At 47.7% G+C, this 14,432-nt stretch overlaps 1 protein-coding gene across 3 annotated transcripts in view; it reads left to right on the top strand.

The window, feature by feature from the left end:
• Positions 1–10,650, top strand: part of LOC130528817 (arf-GAP with coiled-coil, ANK repeat and PH domain-containing protein 2-like) — a 25,237-nt gene extending 14,587 nt beyond the window's left edge. Inside the window, exons 10-25 of one of the 3 annotated variants that reach the window (XM_057038555.1) lie at positions 658–669; positions 3,065–3,177; positions 3,373–3,424; positions 3,562–3,662; positions 3,764–3,869; positions 3,966–4,174; positions 4,332–4,401; positions 4,539–4,633; positions 4,736–4,938; positions 5,427–5,528; positions 5,999–6,091; positions 6,168–6,400; positions 6,504–6,613; positions 6,716–6,826; positions 7,002–7,063; positions 9,236–10,650. In XM_057038555.1, the coding sequence (XP_056894535.1) occupies positions 658–669; positions 3,065–3,177; positions 3,373–3,424; positions 3,562–3,662; positions 3,764–3,869; positions 3,966–4,174; positions 4,332–4,401; positions 4,539–4,633; positions 4,736–4,938; positions 5,427–5,528; positions 5,999–6,091; positions 6,168–6,400; positions 6,504–6,613; positions 6,716–6,826; positions 7,002–7,063; positions 9,236–9,339 (1,776 nt within the window). In that variant the 3' untranslated portion in view covers positions 9,340–10,650. The remainder of the gene's footprint in view (positions 1–657; positions 670–3,064; positions 3,178–3,372; positions 3,425–3,561; positions 3,663–3,763; positions 3,870–3,965; positions 4,175–4,331; positions 4,402–4,538; positions 4,634–4,735; positions 4,939–5,426; positions 5,529–5,998; positions 6,092–6,167; positions 6,401–6,503; positions 6,614–6,715; positions 6,827–7,001; positions 7,064–9,235) is intronic. The other 2 variants (XM_057038556.1, XM_057038557.1) reach the window with 2 other exon arrangements.
• The last annotated feature ends 3,782 nt before the right edge of the window (positions 10,651–14,432 follow it).

Raw genomic sequence — 14,432 nt, forward strand, 5'->3', positions numbered from 1 at the left:
AGTGAATGAGGTAGTGCTCTTCTGTTCAAGTGTAAGGTGAGCCTTATGGACGAGGTCAGCCACACATCCTTGCATTATTGATGGTGGACGGAAACCCTTAACCAATCACACACGATTGGGTTTCTACTCTAAACTTTGTCCAGCATCCATGCTAATGCTAATGTCCACGGTGAGCCATATTATGTACCTGTGCAGCAGACTCGAGTTTTGCTCTTTAGTAATTTATTGTGTTACACTTGGGGTTTCATGTCATATTACACCGTCATTCATCTGACATTGAAACGCTTTATTGTTGACACTTGCGTTAGTTGTGCTTTCATTTTAAAACACTCTTTAAGTGTTGAGCTTTAATTCTACATCACACAAGCTCATTATCTCCAGGCTACATTTGTCAGCTCCTCCCCAGCTGTTAGCTGTGGCTTCTTTTTTTCTCATCCTTCTGTCACTCTGATGTCTGCACCGTCTTGCAGTGTGTTGTTAGTGATGTTATGTGTGCCATCCTGCACCTGTCCTTGAAGAGTTAGCCTCTGCATTTAAGTTGGTGCTATTTTTAAATTCCTCTTCCACCGCTGTCTCTGATCCTGCTGTTTACACACACGTGCTCCTAACTCACTCTCTCCTGTCGCTTTGTCCAATTTCCTCTTCTGCGTACATCAGGCTGCTCTACAGGTAAGCTTCCTTCCTTCCTCTTTCTACACCATTCACTCTGACTCTTGGGTTATAGCTGCTCGACTGGATAGATACTCTTCGCTCTGCAGCCTGTGCCAGCTCAGTGCTGCAGTGGGTTAGTTTCATAAACAGACCTAATGTGATGCTGTTCAGTGCAGTTATGTCATTCTTGTCCTTGGACTGGTTTGGGATGCTGCCTTGTGCCCGGGCCAGGTAGTGTAGCTTGCACATAAATCTCATATTATCATCCACATGCAAATAGAGGGCATTTTCCATTCAGGCATCAATGGATGGTCTCTTGACTGGGGGTCAAGCATACGCCATCTATTTACCGTACATTATTCAGCAGCTGCAGCAGCTCGGTGAACACAGAGCAACACAGTGTCATAGAGGTGCTGCAGGACAGAGACAGTCTGCTGACATTTACCTTAGAAATTCCTTCATGTCAGACCATTGTTGTGTCTAAGACTTAATAGGACATAATTTAACACGTTTAAAAAATGTGAGTCTCCTGTCAGCTTGGAAAAGTTGACCTAACATCTTTCATTTATAAAACATGTCTAAATGTATTCCTAAGAACATGTGCACATTCTACTGTTTTAGCCCAATAGTTACCCAGCTGAGTCTCTCATACACTCCCATATGCGCGCACACACACACACACACACACACACACACACCACACACACACACACACACCCAGACAGACTCGGGTGACCTTCAGCGCACAGGGGAGGAGCAGCAGCGGCAGTGACGAAAGTTTTGACAGACTGGAAGGGGAGAAGGTGAGAGTTTGTTGATGTGTGAGGCTGCTCGGATAGACGGCAACACGAGGATGCTACACAGGGAGATAGCGGAGGATGAGGAGACACAGGCAGACACTCACAGACACCCGTGAAAGATGAAGATTTTCAGCCGTTTTCACTACGTCTGGTATCTGGTGAGGAGTGTGTGTTTATTAGTGGGTCTTTCTACAACTGTGTGCCTGTGTCTATTTATAGGACTCGTCTGCGGATAAGTAATGTTGCTGTGCTTCTTTCCCTTGACTGTTTTTCTCACCTGTCTGCTCTTTCCATTTAAAAACATCCTTTTGGTCCAGCAGTAATAAAATACACACTGCCTCCTTCTTTGTGTGCCATTCTCTTGGTGTGTGTGATGTCGTAGGAGGCAGCTGGACCCCACTTTTTGCCAGACTGCCGCAACTTTTGCGCTTGGAGGTCGTCCTCTGTACGTAGAGTCACCGCATCCATTCCCGTGTGACTTCTTTGCTTCTCTGCTCTTCAGCGCACACTAGGAGAGCATCACATGGTGTAGAGATGTGTGCACATTTGTGTGTTCTAACATTGAAGGCTTACATCAGTGCATCTGTGTTGGTGTCTCGACCATGCAGCATGTTTAATGCCTCCTCCTTGGTGCCAAAATGTGCTGCAGTGAACTAGGTTTGCTCCTCTGATCTGACCGAACGGTTTGTTGCCTTGTCGAGAAAACTAAAACTCGTCAGAGGTCATCTCCTCTTGTCATGTAACAAGGTTAAATACCGGTAGTAGGCCAATGCCGCTGTTGCAGTGTGTGTGTGTGCATGCTGGAGTGTTGGAGTTGTTTTCTTTCGCCGTAGTTCAATTTTGTATCTTAATTATATGGGATTTCTTTTATAATACAATCACACACTCAAACCACGGTTGTAACAGGGATTTATTATGTAGTACAGATTCAAATGTTGTTAACAGGAATCACTCGCTTCACTTTCTTGTGTTCAGGCGTGTTTTCGTCTAATAATAATTAATTTATAATTAAATTCCTAACAGATGTTTGCAGAAAGGACAACGGAGAATTGCTCCTCTGTGGGTTATTAAAGTAACAGATTACAGACTATAATGTAAATTGAGTCTTCATACACACACAGAAAAGAGTGGGCTAGAGGAAAGCGTGGCAGCGGCTCCAGCATTAAAAGCCTGACTCACTGTTCCTACTCTCTCATGACACCTCAGATTGAGTTACACCAGCTGCATCATGTAGAGGAAAGATGCATGGAAAGTTATTGTCTTACAAGAGCTGTTTATTTTTAATTCACTAATACAACACAGTTGCGTGCGGTCAAATAACAGTGATCCAAGTGCATCATTGCTGTACTGGATTTAAGTCCTGTTACCCTAAAACCAGCCACCTCAGAGGCCTCAGCCATGTCCTGACACGCCAGCTGTGTGGTGTCCTGTTTGATATTAAGCTGGTGGTGTTAATGTGGTGGTGGTTGTGGGTTGTATTCCCATTTCGGCCTGTTAAATCAGAGACGGCGTGGATGATGCAGAGTCGTGTTTCGCAAGAGAAATGGAAGTTCTCTGCTCTTCTTTGGGTCCAGCATGCTCACTCTTTATGTGTGCTGTTGTCTTTTGCATAGGACTTCTCAAATGATGACACCAGGCTCGAGTACAATGTGGACACCGACAACGGCATCGCCATGGAAGGTTATCTCTTCAAGCGGGCCAGCAACGCCTTCAAGACCTGGAACAGGTTCATTTAAATCTTTATGACTTGCTTCAGTCAGTACTAAGGACAGTGCTAAGAACTCTGCGGTTATGTTGCAGTATTAATAGAATGCTCCTTCTTGGCAGTTTCATGGCCTTAATCCATACTAAATAAAGTCAAAACCGAGCGTCACTCGTACCTGCACGTGACTCTGCCGACTCTTGTGATCTGTCTTTTCAGGCGTTGGTTCTCCATCCAGAACAATCAGCTAGTTTATCGGAAGAAATTTAAGGTACGTCAAGTGACTCCCTGCGTACAGACCACTGTGAAATATGCATTTGACCTACAGCAAAAATGCCGGCGAGCTTGATCTGAATGTTGGGCGCAAACCTCAGATGTGCTTTGACCGTAGTGTAAATGTCCCCTCAGGATACGCCCACAGTAGTGGTTGAGGACCTGAGACTATGCACCGTCAAACACTGTGAGGACATAGAGCGTCGCTTCTGCTTCGAAGTCGTGTCCCCCACCAAGTAAGTTTGAAGAGCGCCGGAGCTGGGAAGGTGGAGCCGCGCTGCCCTCTCTCAACATATGGAGCAGACAGCAGTTATGCGATGTTTCGGTGTCCCAACAGGAGCTGCATCCTGCAGGCAGACTCAGAGAAGCTTCGACAGGCCTGGATCAAAGCCGTCCAGAACAGCATCGCTACCGCCTTCCGTGACAAGGGGGAAGAGGGCGAGGTAACTAGCGGACAGATTCTGAATATGGGGAGAAATTCTTAAATATGGCAGTAAAGGAGATCATTCGAGCATCCTCCCCTTAACTTTCTCCACCAGAAGCTTGATAGGAAGTCATCCACATCAACGGGCAGCCTCGACTCTGGGGGAGAGCCAAAGGAGAGATCGCTGAAAGGCGAGAGCGCCCTACAGAAGGTCTTGGCCATCCCAGGCAATGCCTGCTGCTGTGACTGTGGTCAGCCAGACCCCCGCTGGGCCAGCATCAACCTGGGCATCACCCTCTGTATACAGTGCTCTGGCATCCACAGGTAAAACCAGACATCTTTCAGATAGTTCATGAATGTTAATACATTGAAGTATTAGTTTAGGGAAACAATCAACACATTTCTGTCAGGAGTCTCCACCTGGCGGCTAAAACCCGAACTTCACTCTCATATCTGCCTTTGTTGACCGTTTCTTTGGTAGGAGCCTGGGGGTCCATTTCTCTAAGGTTCGATCTTTGACTTTGGATACATGGGAGCCAGAATTACTAAAGGTGAGCGAGGAAAAACTGCTGCACTTAAACAGATAATTAATTTTCTGTTGTGAACTTCTCTCCTGTATAATTACTGCTGATGCCTCAGTGTCTATGATTTAATCATTAACCCCATTCTCATTAATAACCTTTCAAAGCTGATGTGTGAACTTGGAAATGGAGCGATAAACCAGATCTATGAAGCTCGGCGCGAGGAGCTGGGAGCCATAAAACCACAACCTGGAGATCCAAGGTAGACATAATATTGTGCTTTATTGGCCTGTCAGTCAAAAAACTGGGATATTTAATGATGCTGCTTCGTCACAGTACAAAATTAGTATCTGTTTCCTGACAGACATGAAGTGGAGTCCTACATCAAAGCCAAATATGTGGACCGCCGGTTTGTTCGCCGGCCGTCGGACGAGCAGCTCCGCACCAAAGTGGTCTCTCTGAGCAAGCAGGAGAAGAGGCTGAGCTCCGGCTCGGAGCATCTGCCACCGAGACCGCCTCCACCCACCCCAAAGCTGCGCCCTGGGTCAAACGTCTCTGGGCAGTCAGGTCGGTAGATGGACGTCTTGTGTCAGCCTTTCCTCTTGTGGTTTTACAGCAGTTTCCCAGCCTGAATTTGTGTGTTGGTGATAAAATACAGCAAGGTTTAAAGGCCTGGAGCTCCTGTTTTATCAGCTTCTACTGTGTTCAGAAGGCAAAGCCAGCATCATTTGTGATTTGTGATTATTATTTTTTTTTAATCGTATGGGGTAGTTTCCATCCGCCCATACTGGATGCTCTCTGCCAGCGTACGTCGCAGCCTTCTTTGCCTCCCATTGCTTCTCGTAAGCTGCCTCCTCCAGTGTCGCCAAGCTCATAGTGAAATGATCTGTACCTCCACCCCGATTCCCTCTGTCTCTTCTCTTCTTTACATTCTCCTCTTCTCTTTGGCTGCTCTGTGCTTCTGGATTAACCCTCCATGCTCACCCTAACCCCCCAACCCTGCTCCCTAACCTTTCACCCTTTGCCCTACGAACCGTCCGTCATCCCTGTGGTAGCTGTTGCCAGTGGCTCGGAGGTCCGCCGTGACTCTCTCTTCTGTCCTGACGAGCTTGACTCGCTCTTCTCCTACTTTGACAACTCCTCCAAGCTCAGGAGCTGTAAGTACTAAATGCTCAGTCTTTGTGTCGCTTCTCCACCCCCCCTGTGTCTTCTGCTTTGAGGCTGTGCTTCAGTCTGTCTCCTCCTCCAGACCTCCTGTCATCCTGTCACTTTACCACGTTTTGCTTTTCTTCAGGTTTGGGGAGTTTTCCTTACGCACGTCCGTGTTCAACATCTGTTTGTGTCTCATCCTGTTTGTGCTTTATAGGAACAGTAAACTTAAGGTGATGGTGGGAATCTGTCAACAACTTCCTGACAACTTTCAGACAATATTAGAACCATCTGGTCTGTTCTGGGGGAAAAAAGCATCTTTTAAAATTACAAGCGGATATTATGAGTGTGTATAATGATGTACTCTACCAGCATGCTTCCCCAGAACCAACACAACTGTGGTCGTATTATTTTGAATCATCTGAACGACACAAAGGTTTTCGCCCCGCCAGTTTTATGACTCAGACTTATTTTACAGTAAAGAGTGCAGACAGCGGGATCCAGAACAGCGCTGATGGGAGCAGAGAGGTTCTGACCAACGTTCCCGCTGATAACAACCTGCCTGAAGCAGGTAGAAACCTGTCAGATGCTGCGAACAGCCGAATTGGAATTTGAACCATAAAATGAATCTTGCTTTTGTTCTCCAGAAGCCGATGAGTCTCCACCTATGGCCATGCCTTCCACACTGCCTCCTCCATCCCCCTGTAAGGAGAGGGTCTTCTATGAGCCCAAAGAGTACAGCCCGGGCCTGCAGCTCTACTGGGCCTCATTTGCACGCAGCCTGCCTGACATGGCAGAAGCGCTGGCCCACGGAGCTGAGGTCAACTGGGTCAACACAGAGGACGACAAGAGGACGCCGCTCATGATGGCCGTGCAAGGGGTGGGCACAGATATTAGCAGGGATGTAACCTGAAACCATCAAATCAACATTTTGTAATGTGATTTTTGTTTTTTTTTGGGTGTTTACATTTATTCAATTCCAGGGTTCATTGGTCACCTGTGAGTTTTTACTCCAAAATGCAGCTAATGTCAACCAGCAGGACGCTCAGGGCCGGGGGCCGCTCCACCACGCCACCATGCTGGGACACACTGGGTTCGTCTCCCATAGCTCACCTCAGATCACAGAAGAATGCCGGCTGCAGTCCAACGTCTTTTATCTATTGAGAGGTTGACTTTTCCCCCCCCCCTCTTTTAGGCAAGTGTGTTTATTCCTAAAAAGGGGAGCGAACCAAAACGCAGCAGACATTGATGAGAGGACCCCCCTGACGATAGCAGTGGAGGCAGCCAACGCAGACATCGTCACACTGTGAGCATTAGAATCTTCCGTTTTTATTATTATAACATGTTCAGTAGAATTCAACCCTAATCCTGCTGTGCTTGTGAACGCCACCCTTGAAGTACCAGTTACCGCCGCCAGGCGTCACTGCCGCTCCAGCTTCCGTTGTGGCTGACCCCTTTCTTTTCCTTCACCTGCTCTCCAGATTGCGCCTGGCCAAGATGAACGAGGAGATGCGAGAGGCTGAGGGACCCTACAGCCAGTCAGGTCAATATAACACTAACAGCCCCACCGAGATGCAGTACAGGAAGTGCATGCAGGAGTTCATTAGCCTGCAGCTGGATGAGTCTTGATTTCCAGGCGCTCGCAGTGGCAACCCTGGCTTGATGCAAGAAATGTAAAGCTGCGGCTTTAGAGTTGGGGTCATTTAACAGAAAAGTCGAGCAGAAGAACGTCAGAAGCTTGTTCTGATTTTGTATAAAGATTCCGTCTCACGGGAGCCACCTTTTCTGAATAAACTGAGCCCAACTCTGCTGGCGAGCTTCTGCTGCTGTGACTGTGCTGTGGGTGGGACATGAGGGCGCTGCGTAGCACTGACAGGGTGGAAGCCATCACCTCTGGATTTGACCCCAGATGTTTCTTCCAAAGTGGAACAACCACAGCGTTCATGTAAAATTACCGACGGTACAAAGTGAAAGAAATGTATCCTTACTTCGAACTTCTTATCAGCCCTTTAAGTTTACGTTCCCGCTGTTCAGAGGTGCAAAGTGAAGATGAACTTTTTTAACTTGTTTTTTGTGTGCTTGGGTTGTATGTTTTTTTAAAAAGGACACTCAGAGCTGAGTGTCATCATTGTTGCCTGGCAACACTCGTACCTGTACAGTTGATGTTGGAAGTGGGACGCAGCCTGTGTATAAACCACCTCTTAAAGACCTGCACATTCCCACTCATGCTAATGCAACTTCTATACCAACTTTTTTTTCTTTTTAAACGCATTTCAGCTGTTGTACAAAGGTTTTGCATCTTGTTGCTGTGGTTACATCGTTCCAGGAGCCATGCAATAAGACATCTCATTGAAAACGTTGAAACTCTGAGAGATGTAAATGACGTCCGTCCGGGGCTGAGATGAGCTCGGCCGTTGCTCCTTTGGTCCCGTGGTCGTTGCTGCCTGCTCTGGCGCCGTCCTGGCTCGCTGCCTCTCGACACGGGAAAATCCTGAATTGTAATCTGCTGAAGGCCTTTAGTGCCGGTGAATTGATTGTATCTGATTGCACATTGTGGGGACAAATGGGAGCATCGCAGGTCGTCAAGGCAACGGTCTGGAAAGAGAACAGATCCTGGTTACCTGCTGGTCTAAATCCTGTCCCGGTCCCGTCACATGAAGAGGGCATGGAAGCACTTTTAATATAGAATATAGCTCTAAAAGGGTTCAGGGTTGAGGGCTATGGATGGGTGTTGTGTTTGTTTACTCTGTAAATGAAATGTTTTGGACCTGAATGAGACGGACGTTTGTTTTCTTCACCGCGGTCGGCGACTGTTGAAGGGCGGCGCCGCCTTAAAGGTCGACATCAGGCGTCAGGAGAGGAGCAAAATCATCCCCCGCTCCTCCAATCAGTTGATGAGGGCGTGATGAGGGATGTTCAGGAGCTGTGACCTTCTCTGTCCTTCCTCCTCCTGTCCAGTAGGACCACCGTGTCCTCCAGCGCCTCTGTTGCTGGGGCAACCGCAGCACAACAGGGTGGAGGTTCTCCTCCTGTGGAAAATGTCTCCTGAATCTCTTTTGTTTTCCCGAAGCCTCTCTGACACGGGGAATTTTCCACCTGCTCTGAGTCAGGAGGAGGCCGCCCTGTTGTTGTTGTTGTTAATGTTCTCTTTAATCTCTGTGTTTTGCTCCTGTTCGCTCTGCTCCCCAGGGTTTGTGCCTTTCTTCTGTTCTCCTTCTTGTTTCCTTCGGGGCGCCGAGGACAACACAGCTGTATTTCTGTACATAAACTCCTGCACTTTAAAGACAATACAGTTGCTTGTGAACCTCCATCTCCGTGGGCTCGTCCTTTCTTTCTCAGTTGTCCAGTCACTAACCAACGTCTGCTCATTCCTCAAACGCCTGTTTGCTTCTCCTGTTTTGCTTCTGTTTCCTGTTTCAAGCCGGGCCAACACCGACAGGTATGGCCCACTTTTTCTTCCTCTTGTTGCGGCAGTTGCTTCCCGTGCACGAGTCCTGCTGCTCACACACACACTCCTGCTGCTGCTCACACACACTCCTGCTGCGCGCTGGCTTGGGCGGCCTCCGACAGCTACTCGACTGTTAAATAACCTCACGGTAAAATCAGCATAAGGCTAAAGTGAGAGCGGAGATCTTTAAAGTTCTCCAAAGGATGTGAAACAGAAGTGAAATCTCACGCCGTTGCTGGATTCTCACGCTTGTTTTCCCTCCGACAGGGGATGAAACCTACCAGGACATCTTCCAGGACTTCACCCACATGGCCTCCAACGATCCGGAGAAGCTGAACCGCTACCAGCAGTACGATCCTCAGAGACCCTGACCCGGTCAGCTGGCAGCCGTGGACGCCGTCCGCGGGGCCCCCGGGAGACGGAAGAGCGTCTCGCTTCGGCATTAAGGCCGGAGCGCTGCCGTGTCTGGTGTGGCCCCGAGCTCCTTTGTGTCCGTTTAAATTTGAAATGCAGCTGCGGAAACGGCGTTTCAAGTGGAGAAGCTCTGAGGAGGAGCGCTCACCTTTTTAGCGTCCAAGCAGAACTTCCACACATTAATGGTACAGAGTCGAAGCCTTAGTCAGATCTGAATGTAGAGCTCCTTCTGGGTTGTCTTGTTTTTAACGTGGGCAATGCATTTTTTTTTTTTGGAACATCAGAATTCATTTGTCCACCTTTAAAAATGCTGCGTTCGTAATTCTCATTATTAAATTCTTCCTTTTTATCAAGATGAGTCTTTTTAACAGGGACCTTTTAGTTCTTTAGGAAAGCTTCAGTTCCGTCGCCTCCGATCCTGCTTTTACTTTGCTTTTTCTGATTTTGCACAACTTCCTGTTTTGACCTTTACTGTTTTTAGACGATTATTTGTGGTGACAGCCCGTCGTTAACGTCGTTAACGAGGGTTGTGTCGAAATCCCGGTCGACTCGTGTCGCAAACCTGCAGCTGTGCTGAAATCAGTGCAACGTTCACCAGGAAAGGCAGAATAGTTAAATATTGTAAAGATCAAATCCTCAACTTTCAGATTCGGCCACACCCCTTTTTCCTGAGGGAACATTGCCACGTTGGAGAAATGCAGATGTTTGTGTTTACAGCGCAACGAAACGCCCGCAGCTGTGTTAAAAAGGTGTTTCTCTTCCATGTTTCTGTTGACTTTTATGCAGCTCAAATACTGAAACAGTTAGAAGCTTTTTACTTTTGCATGAACTAATGAGCAGTTGGCAACGTGTTGTGCATGTGAAAGCTGTAAATTCTGTACAGGTCTGATTTCTGGTGCCATTTGAGACACAAATATCACACACGTCTCGTACTCTAGAGGCAAAAATGCATCATTATTATTGCTTTTTTGTCCTGAAAAAGTGTAAACTCATCAGTTCTCTTTCACGTTGACAGAAAGGGTAATGGTGACTTATATGAAGCAGAGAAACCTCTGAAACATGGGATGATTGTACATTTTGTACAGACACTTTTGAACTCTCCAGAGCAATATAAAGTCACTGGTACTTGAAATATAAATAGGCTTTTGCACATGCTGATCTTTTGGTTTTTCTCTTGAAGCTCATTTTACAGCCTGTATACAACCATGTATTTTATATATTCCACCTGTAACATGTAAGACCTTCAATACACACGGACTGAGGATTAATGGCTGGATTCTTTGTTTTTTGACTCCAGCGTTCAGTTCTTTGTGGCGGGTTAACGCGATACCAGTGTTTGCCGGCAGGGGGCGCGCCTCACTGTCCACCACCATACGCGCAACTTTAAATAAACTTTCCCCCGCTTTTACGATTTTCTCACTTCAATAATCATAAACCTGAGTAGATTCCAAACAGATGTTTATTATTATTATCATTATTATTATTATTATTATTTTATCAATCCTAACCCTGCACTACTGCCAGGTCCCATAAAACTCGCGCGTGTTTGTGTAGCCGTCCGGGTCTGTTCGGATCACGTTATTACGGTAATAACTTATCACCGATGAACAGAAACATTTGTTTAACAGACGCAGCAGGTCAAAGGTCGGTCTCGCCCCATCTGGAAACATGCACGTTACACACGCTGCATTTTCCGGGTCAGCTCATGCGTGCCGGCCCGCCCGGGCCCGGGTGCTGCTCTCTCTTCTGGGACTCCGCCGCCACCACCAGACCGTTTCCAGGAAGTCTGCGGTTCGCCCGCCTGTGGAGAGACAAAGAGCCGCGGCTGGAGACGATTCCCTCCATCAAAATACAGCCGCTGACCCGGGGCGGCGGGAGGGTCCGTGAACGCCGCTGCCGGGCCTGACGGAGTGCAGGACGTGTCCGTGTGAACAGGTCCTAACCCGAAGCCTGGTTGTTGTGATCTGATGCAGGATTTAACACCGATTTTAACCAGTCCGCGCTGCTTCACGTTGCCCTGGTTCCCACTTTCTGTCCGTGAACGCATCACAGACAACGACCAACACTATAGCTCCGATGCGATAAATTATTATTCTATATTAAGATATGACGTCAAAGTGAACTTATTGTGCATTGTGTTTTATTAAATAGTGTCGGTTTTTATTGTTACATGCATTTTGAAGCGGATCCCCCCTCGTGGCTGATAGAAAAGTGCTTTGTCATGTTTCCACAGTGGCCCACAAACGCTCAGGTCGGGACCCGGCCCCCAGGGCCGCGATCCACCCGGTTTCTGCCTGGGTGAAACTCTGGCGAGAGTTCTTTTCTGCCCGGGAGGACAGAAGACCCGGGTGGATTGTGGCCATCGGGACCGGTTCCGTCATAAATGATGTACTAAATGCTTTATGATTTCATGTCTTTGTGTAATATATACAAGCATTATTATAATCTCTCTCTATTTTTTTCAACTAACCTTAACTCCCTCTGAAGCTAGTTTAAATTTAAGTTAGTATGAAGTTTATGAAACTGTCCGTATTTAACTTAAGTTTAGTTTATTTCTCATTGCCAATAAAACTGGAACGTGTTGATTAATCGACCTTCGCCGATGAGGGATGATCAATTCCTCACTGTGTTCGAGTCCTTGGGCTGGAAATGTTGGAACATTTTAAATGTTGTCGATGAAGGAAGAGTGGATGCACGCACGCACGCACGCACGCACGCTGCAGACGCGCGTCGTCATGTGAGAACATTTAACAGTTCATGTTCCTTTCTCACCTCCAGTGTTTTCTTGTTTCCAATTTTGATAGATTTCTGTGTGTGTGTGTGTGTGTGCGTGCGTGTGTGTGTGTGTGACAGCACCATGCGCCACAGTCCACACTTCTTTCCAGCATGAGGAGGTCTGCTGTCCAGCTGTTCCCCCCCCTCCTCCTCTCAGCTAGGAGGGAGGTGATGAAGATCACCCTCCTCTTCCTCAGGGGGGGTTCTTAAACAGCAGGAGCAGAAAGGTCATGTGACACTATCGCAGGTGAACGGGTGGAAGATTAATGACACCAACCACCAACCAGCCCATTTTTCTGTGAACAGGAACTGTAAAGGGATCCTGCAGATGTGCTTTTGTCTTTACTCTGGGACCGCAGCACCTCACCCGCCACTAAAATGTGTATTCATCCACCCATTAAATAGTCCACAAGTGGCTGAAATTGGAAATGTGATGCTGCAGGCAAAATATTCCATTTTTTCCCCCTTAAACTCAACGATCAACTCAACGTATTTTAAAATTCATTCGATGAAATTCAATTTAACTTTATTTATACAGCTTCTGCTCAAATCCAGAGGGACTGTAGCACTTTACAGACACCCGGAGCCTGTAAAACTCCCTTTAACAGGAAGAAACCTTCAGCTGGACCAGGCTCACACGGAGCTACCCTCCTCCTGATGGCCGGATAAAGGAGGATTTGTTTAGTACAGTAAAGGACACGTGTGCTTATGCAGGTCGATGAAAAGAGAAAAGTTTTCGTCGTGTCCCAGACGGGGAGGAACTTTAAAGCCAGATGTTCGAAGGCCAAAATCCACACCTGGAAGAGTTAGTTCCCCGTGGGCCTGTGAGCAGCCTGATCACGGAACACAGGCGCATCACTCAGCGCTGCGCCAGTCGGGCCAAGAACTCCCCGGACCGCAAACTCACAGAGCCGACTGAAGTTCCGAACTGTTTGGATTAACAGCGGTGCGGCCGAACCACCCGTCTCTCCATCGGAACACCCCCCCCCCCCCACCCCCGGGGCTGCTCTGACCGGGATCCTTTTGCCTTGTATGGATCCACCGCAGCGATCATTTGGGAATTTGAAACCGTTTCTTGACATTCCCTAAACAGCAGAAACTCCGAGGCTGACTGGGATGGAACCAGCGCCCCCTCTGGGATGGATGGAGAGTTGCGACACTTTCCCGGACACACCCAACAGATCCCTGTAGTGGATCACATCCCTGACTTCGACCTTCATCACACAGAACATTTGGGGCGGGGGGTCCCGAGTCACCTGACGTGGCCTGGACGATCTTTGATGGATGAATTTGAGTTTTGAGGCTGCAGAGATCCAATAAAAGCTGTGCCGAACAGACTGGGATATCCGGCTCCAGATCCTCACGGAGCTCTGATTCCATCACCCGACGGCCTCGCATCATCCGTGACGACGACGATGACGACGCTCCTCGGCGTGTGCCCCCACTCACGCTCAACATTTCACCCCCATTAGTCGATATCCGGGAATGTTCCGGGAGGAGCCGATCAGACTGGATGTCTGGCCAGAACGCTGATTCACCGGCGGAGGTCCTCTCCCTTCACACCCTCCACGTTTTCCAGTGAAATTCCCACACCTTCAAATGCACATTATCATTTCCCTGAAGCCTTCCCAAAACCACTTTTCCATACGAAGCTTCATTTGCTGAATACAATCAGAGTGGAGACGGAAAAACCCAAGAATGTGTATGTTAAGGTGATTGGGGGGCAGGACTGGGGAAAAAAGAGGAATTCTCTGGAAAATAAACATGTTTGTTCCTCTGAAAGGCCTCCAATCGCCTCACATGTTCCTGGTTCACTCAGGCGCTGAAACGAGGCTCCATCCAAACATTTCATGTTACAACGCACAGAAAAAAAGCTATTTAAAGTTTGAACTTCGCAATATTTAGTGCCGATTTCATAAATATGTCGACAGAACTACAAACGTTAACACGGCCGTGATCGGATCGGCTGTGGAAAACAAAGGTGGAAAAAAGTGAATTCAGTTAATAAAGTTTCACAAATCTAATCTAGTGGTGATTAAACCTTTTCGGAATTTCCCAAATAAGCGTTTACGTCAGAGGAAACTTCCACCCAAGTGATGCTTTAAAGAACGCGAGGCAGGTTTGCCCTTTCCCCTCACACGCCCGTTCAGCACGAGCGGAAAGAGATCCTTCTGACGATGCCCACGGTAACCACGGCAACCAGTGGCTGCTGATTATGTAAACCAGGGATTCTAGAAATTCCATCAATACCAGAAAAGATAAAGTCGCTCCAGCC

The sequence above is a fragment of the Takifugu flavidus genome, chromosome 7 (genome assembly GCF_003711565.1).
Source record: "Takifugu flavidus isolate HTHZ2018 chromosome 7, ASM371156v2, whole genome shotgun sequence".
Classification (NCBI taxonomy): domain Eukaryota; kingdom Metazoa; phylum Chordata; class Actinopteri; order Tetraodontiformes; family Tetraodontidae; genus Takifugu; species Takifugu flavidus.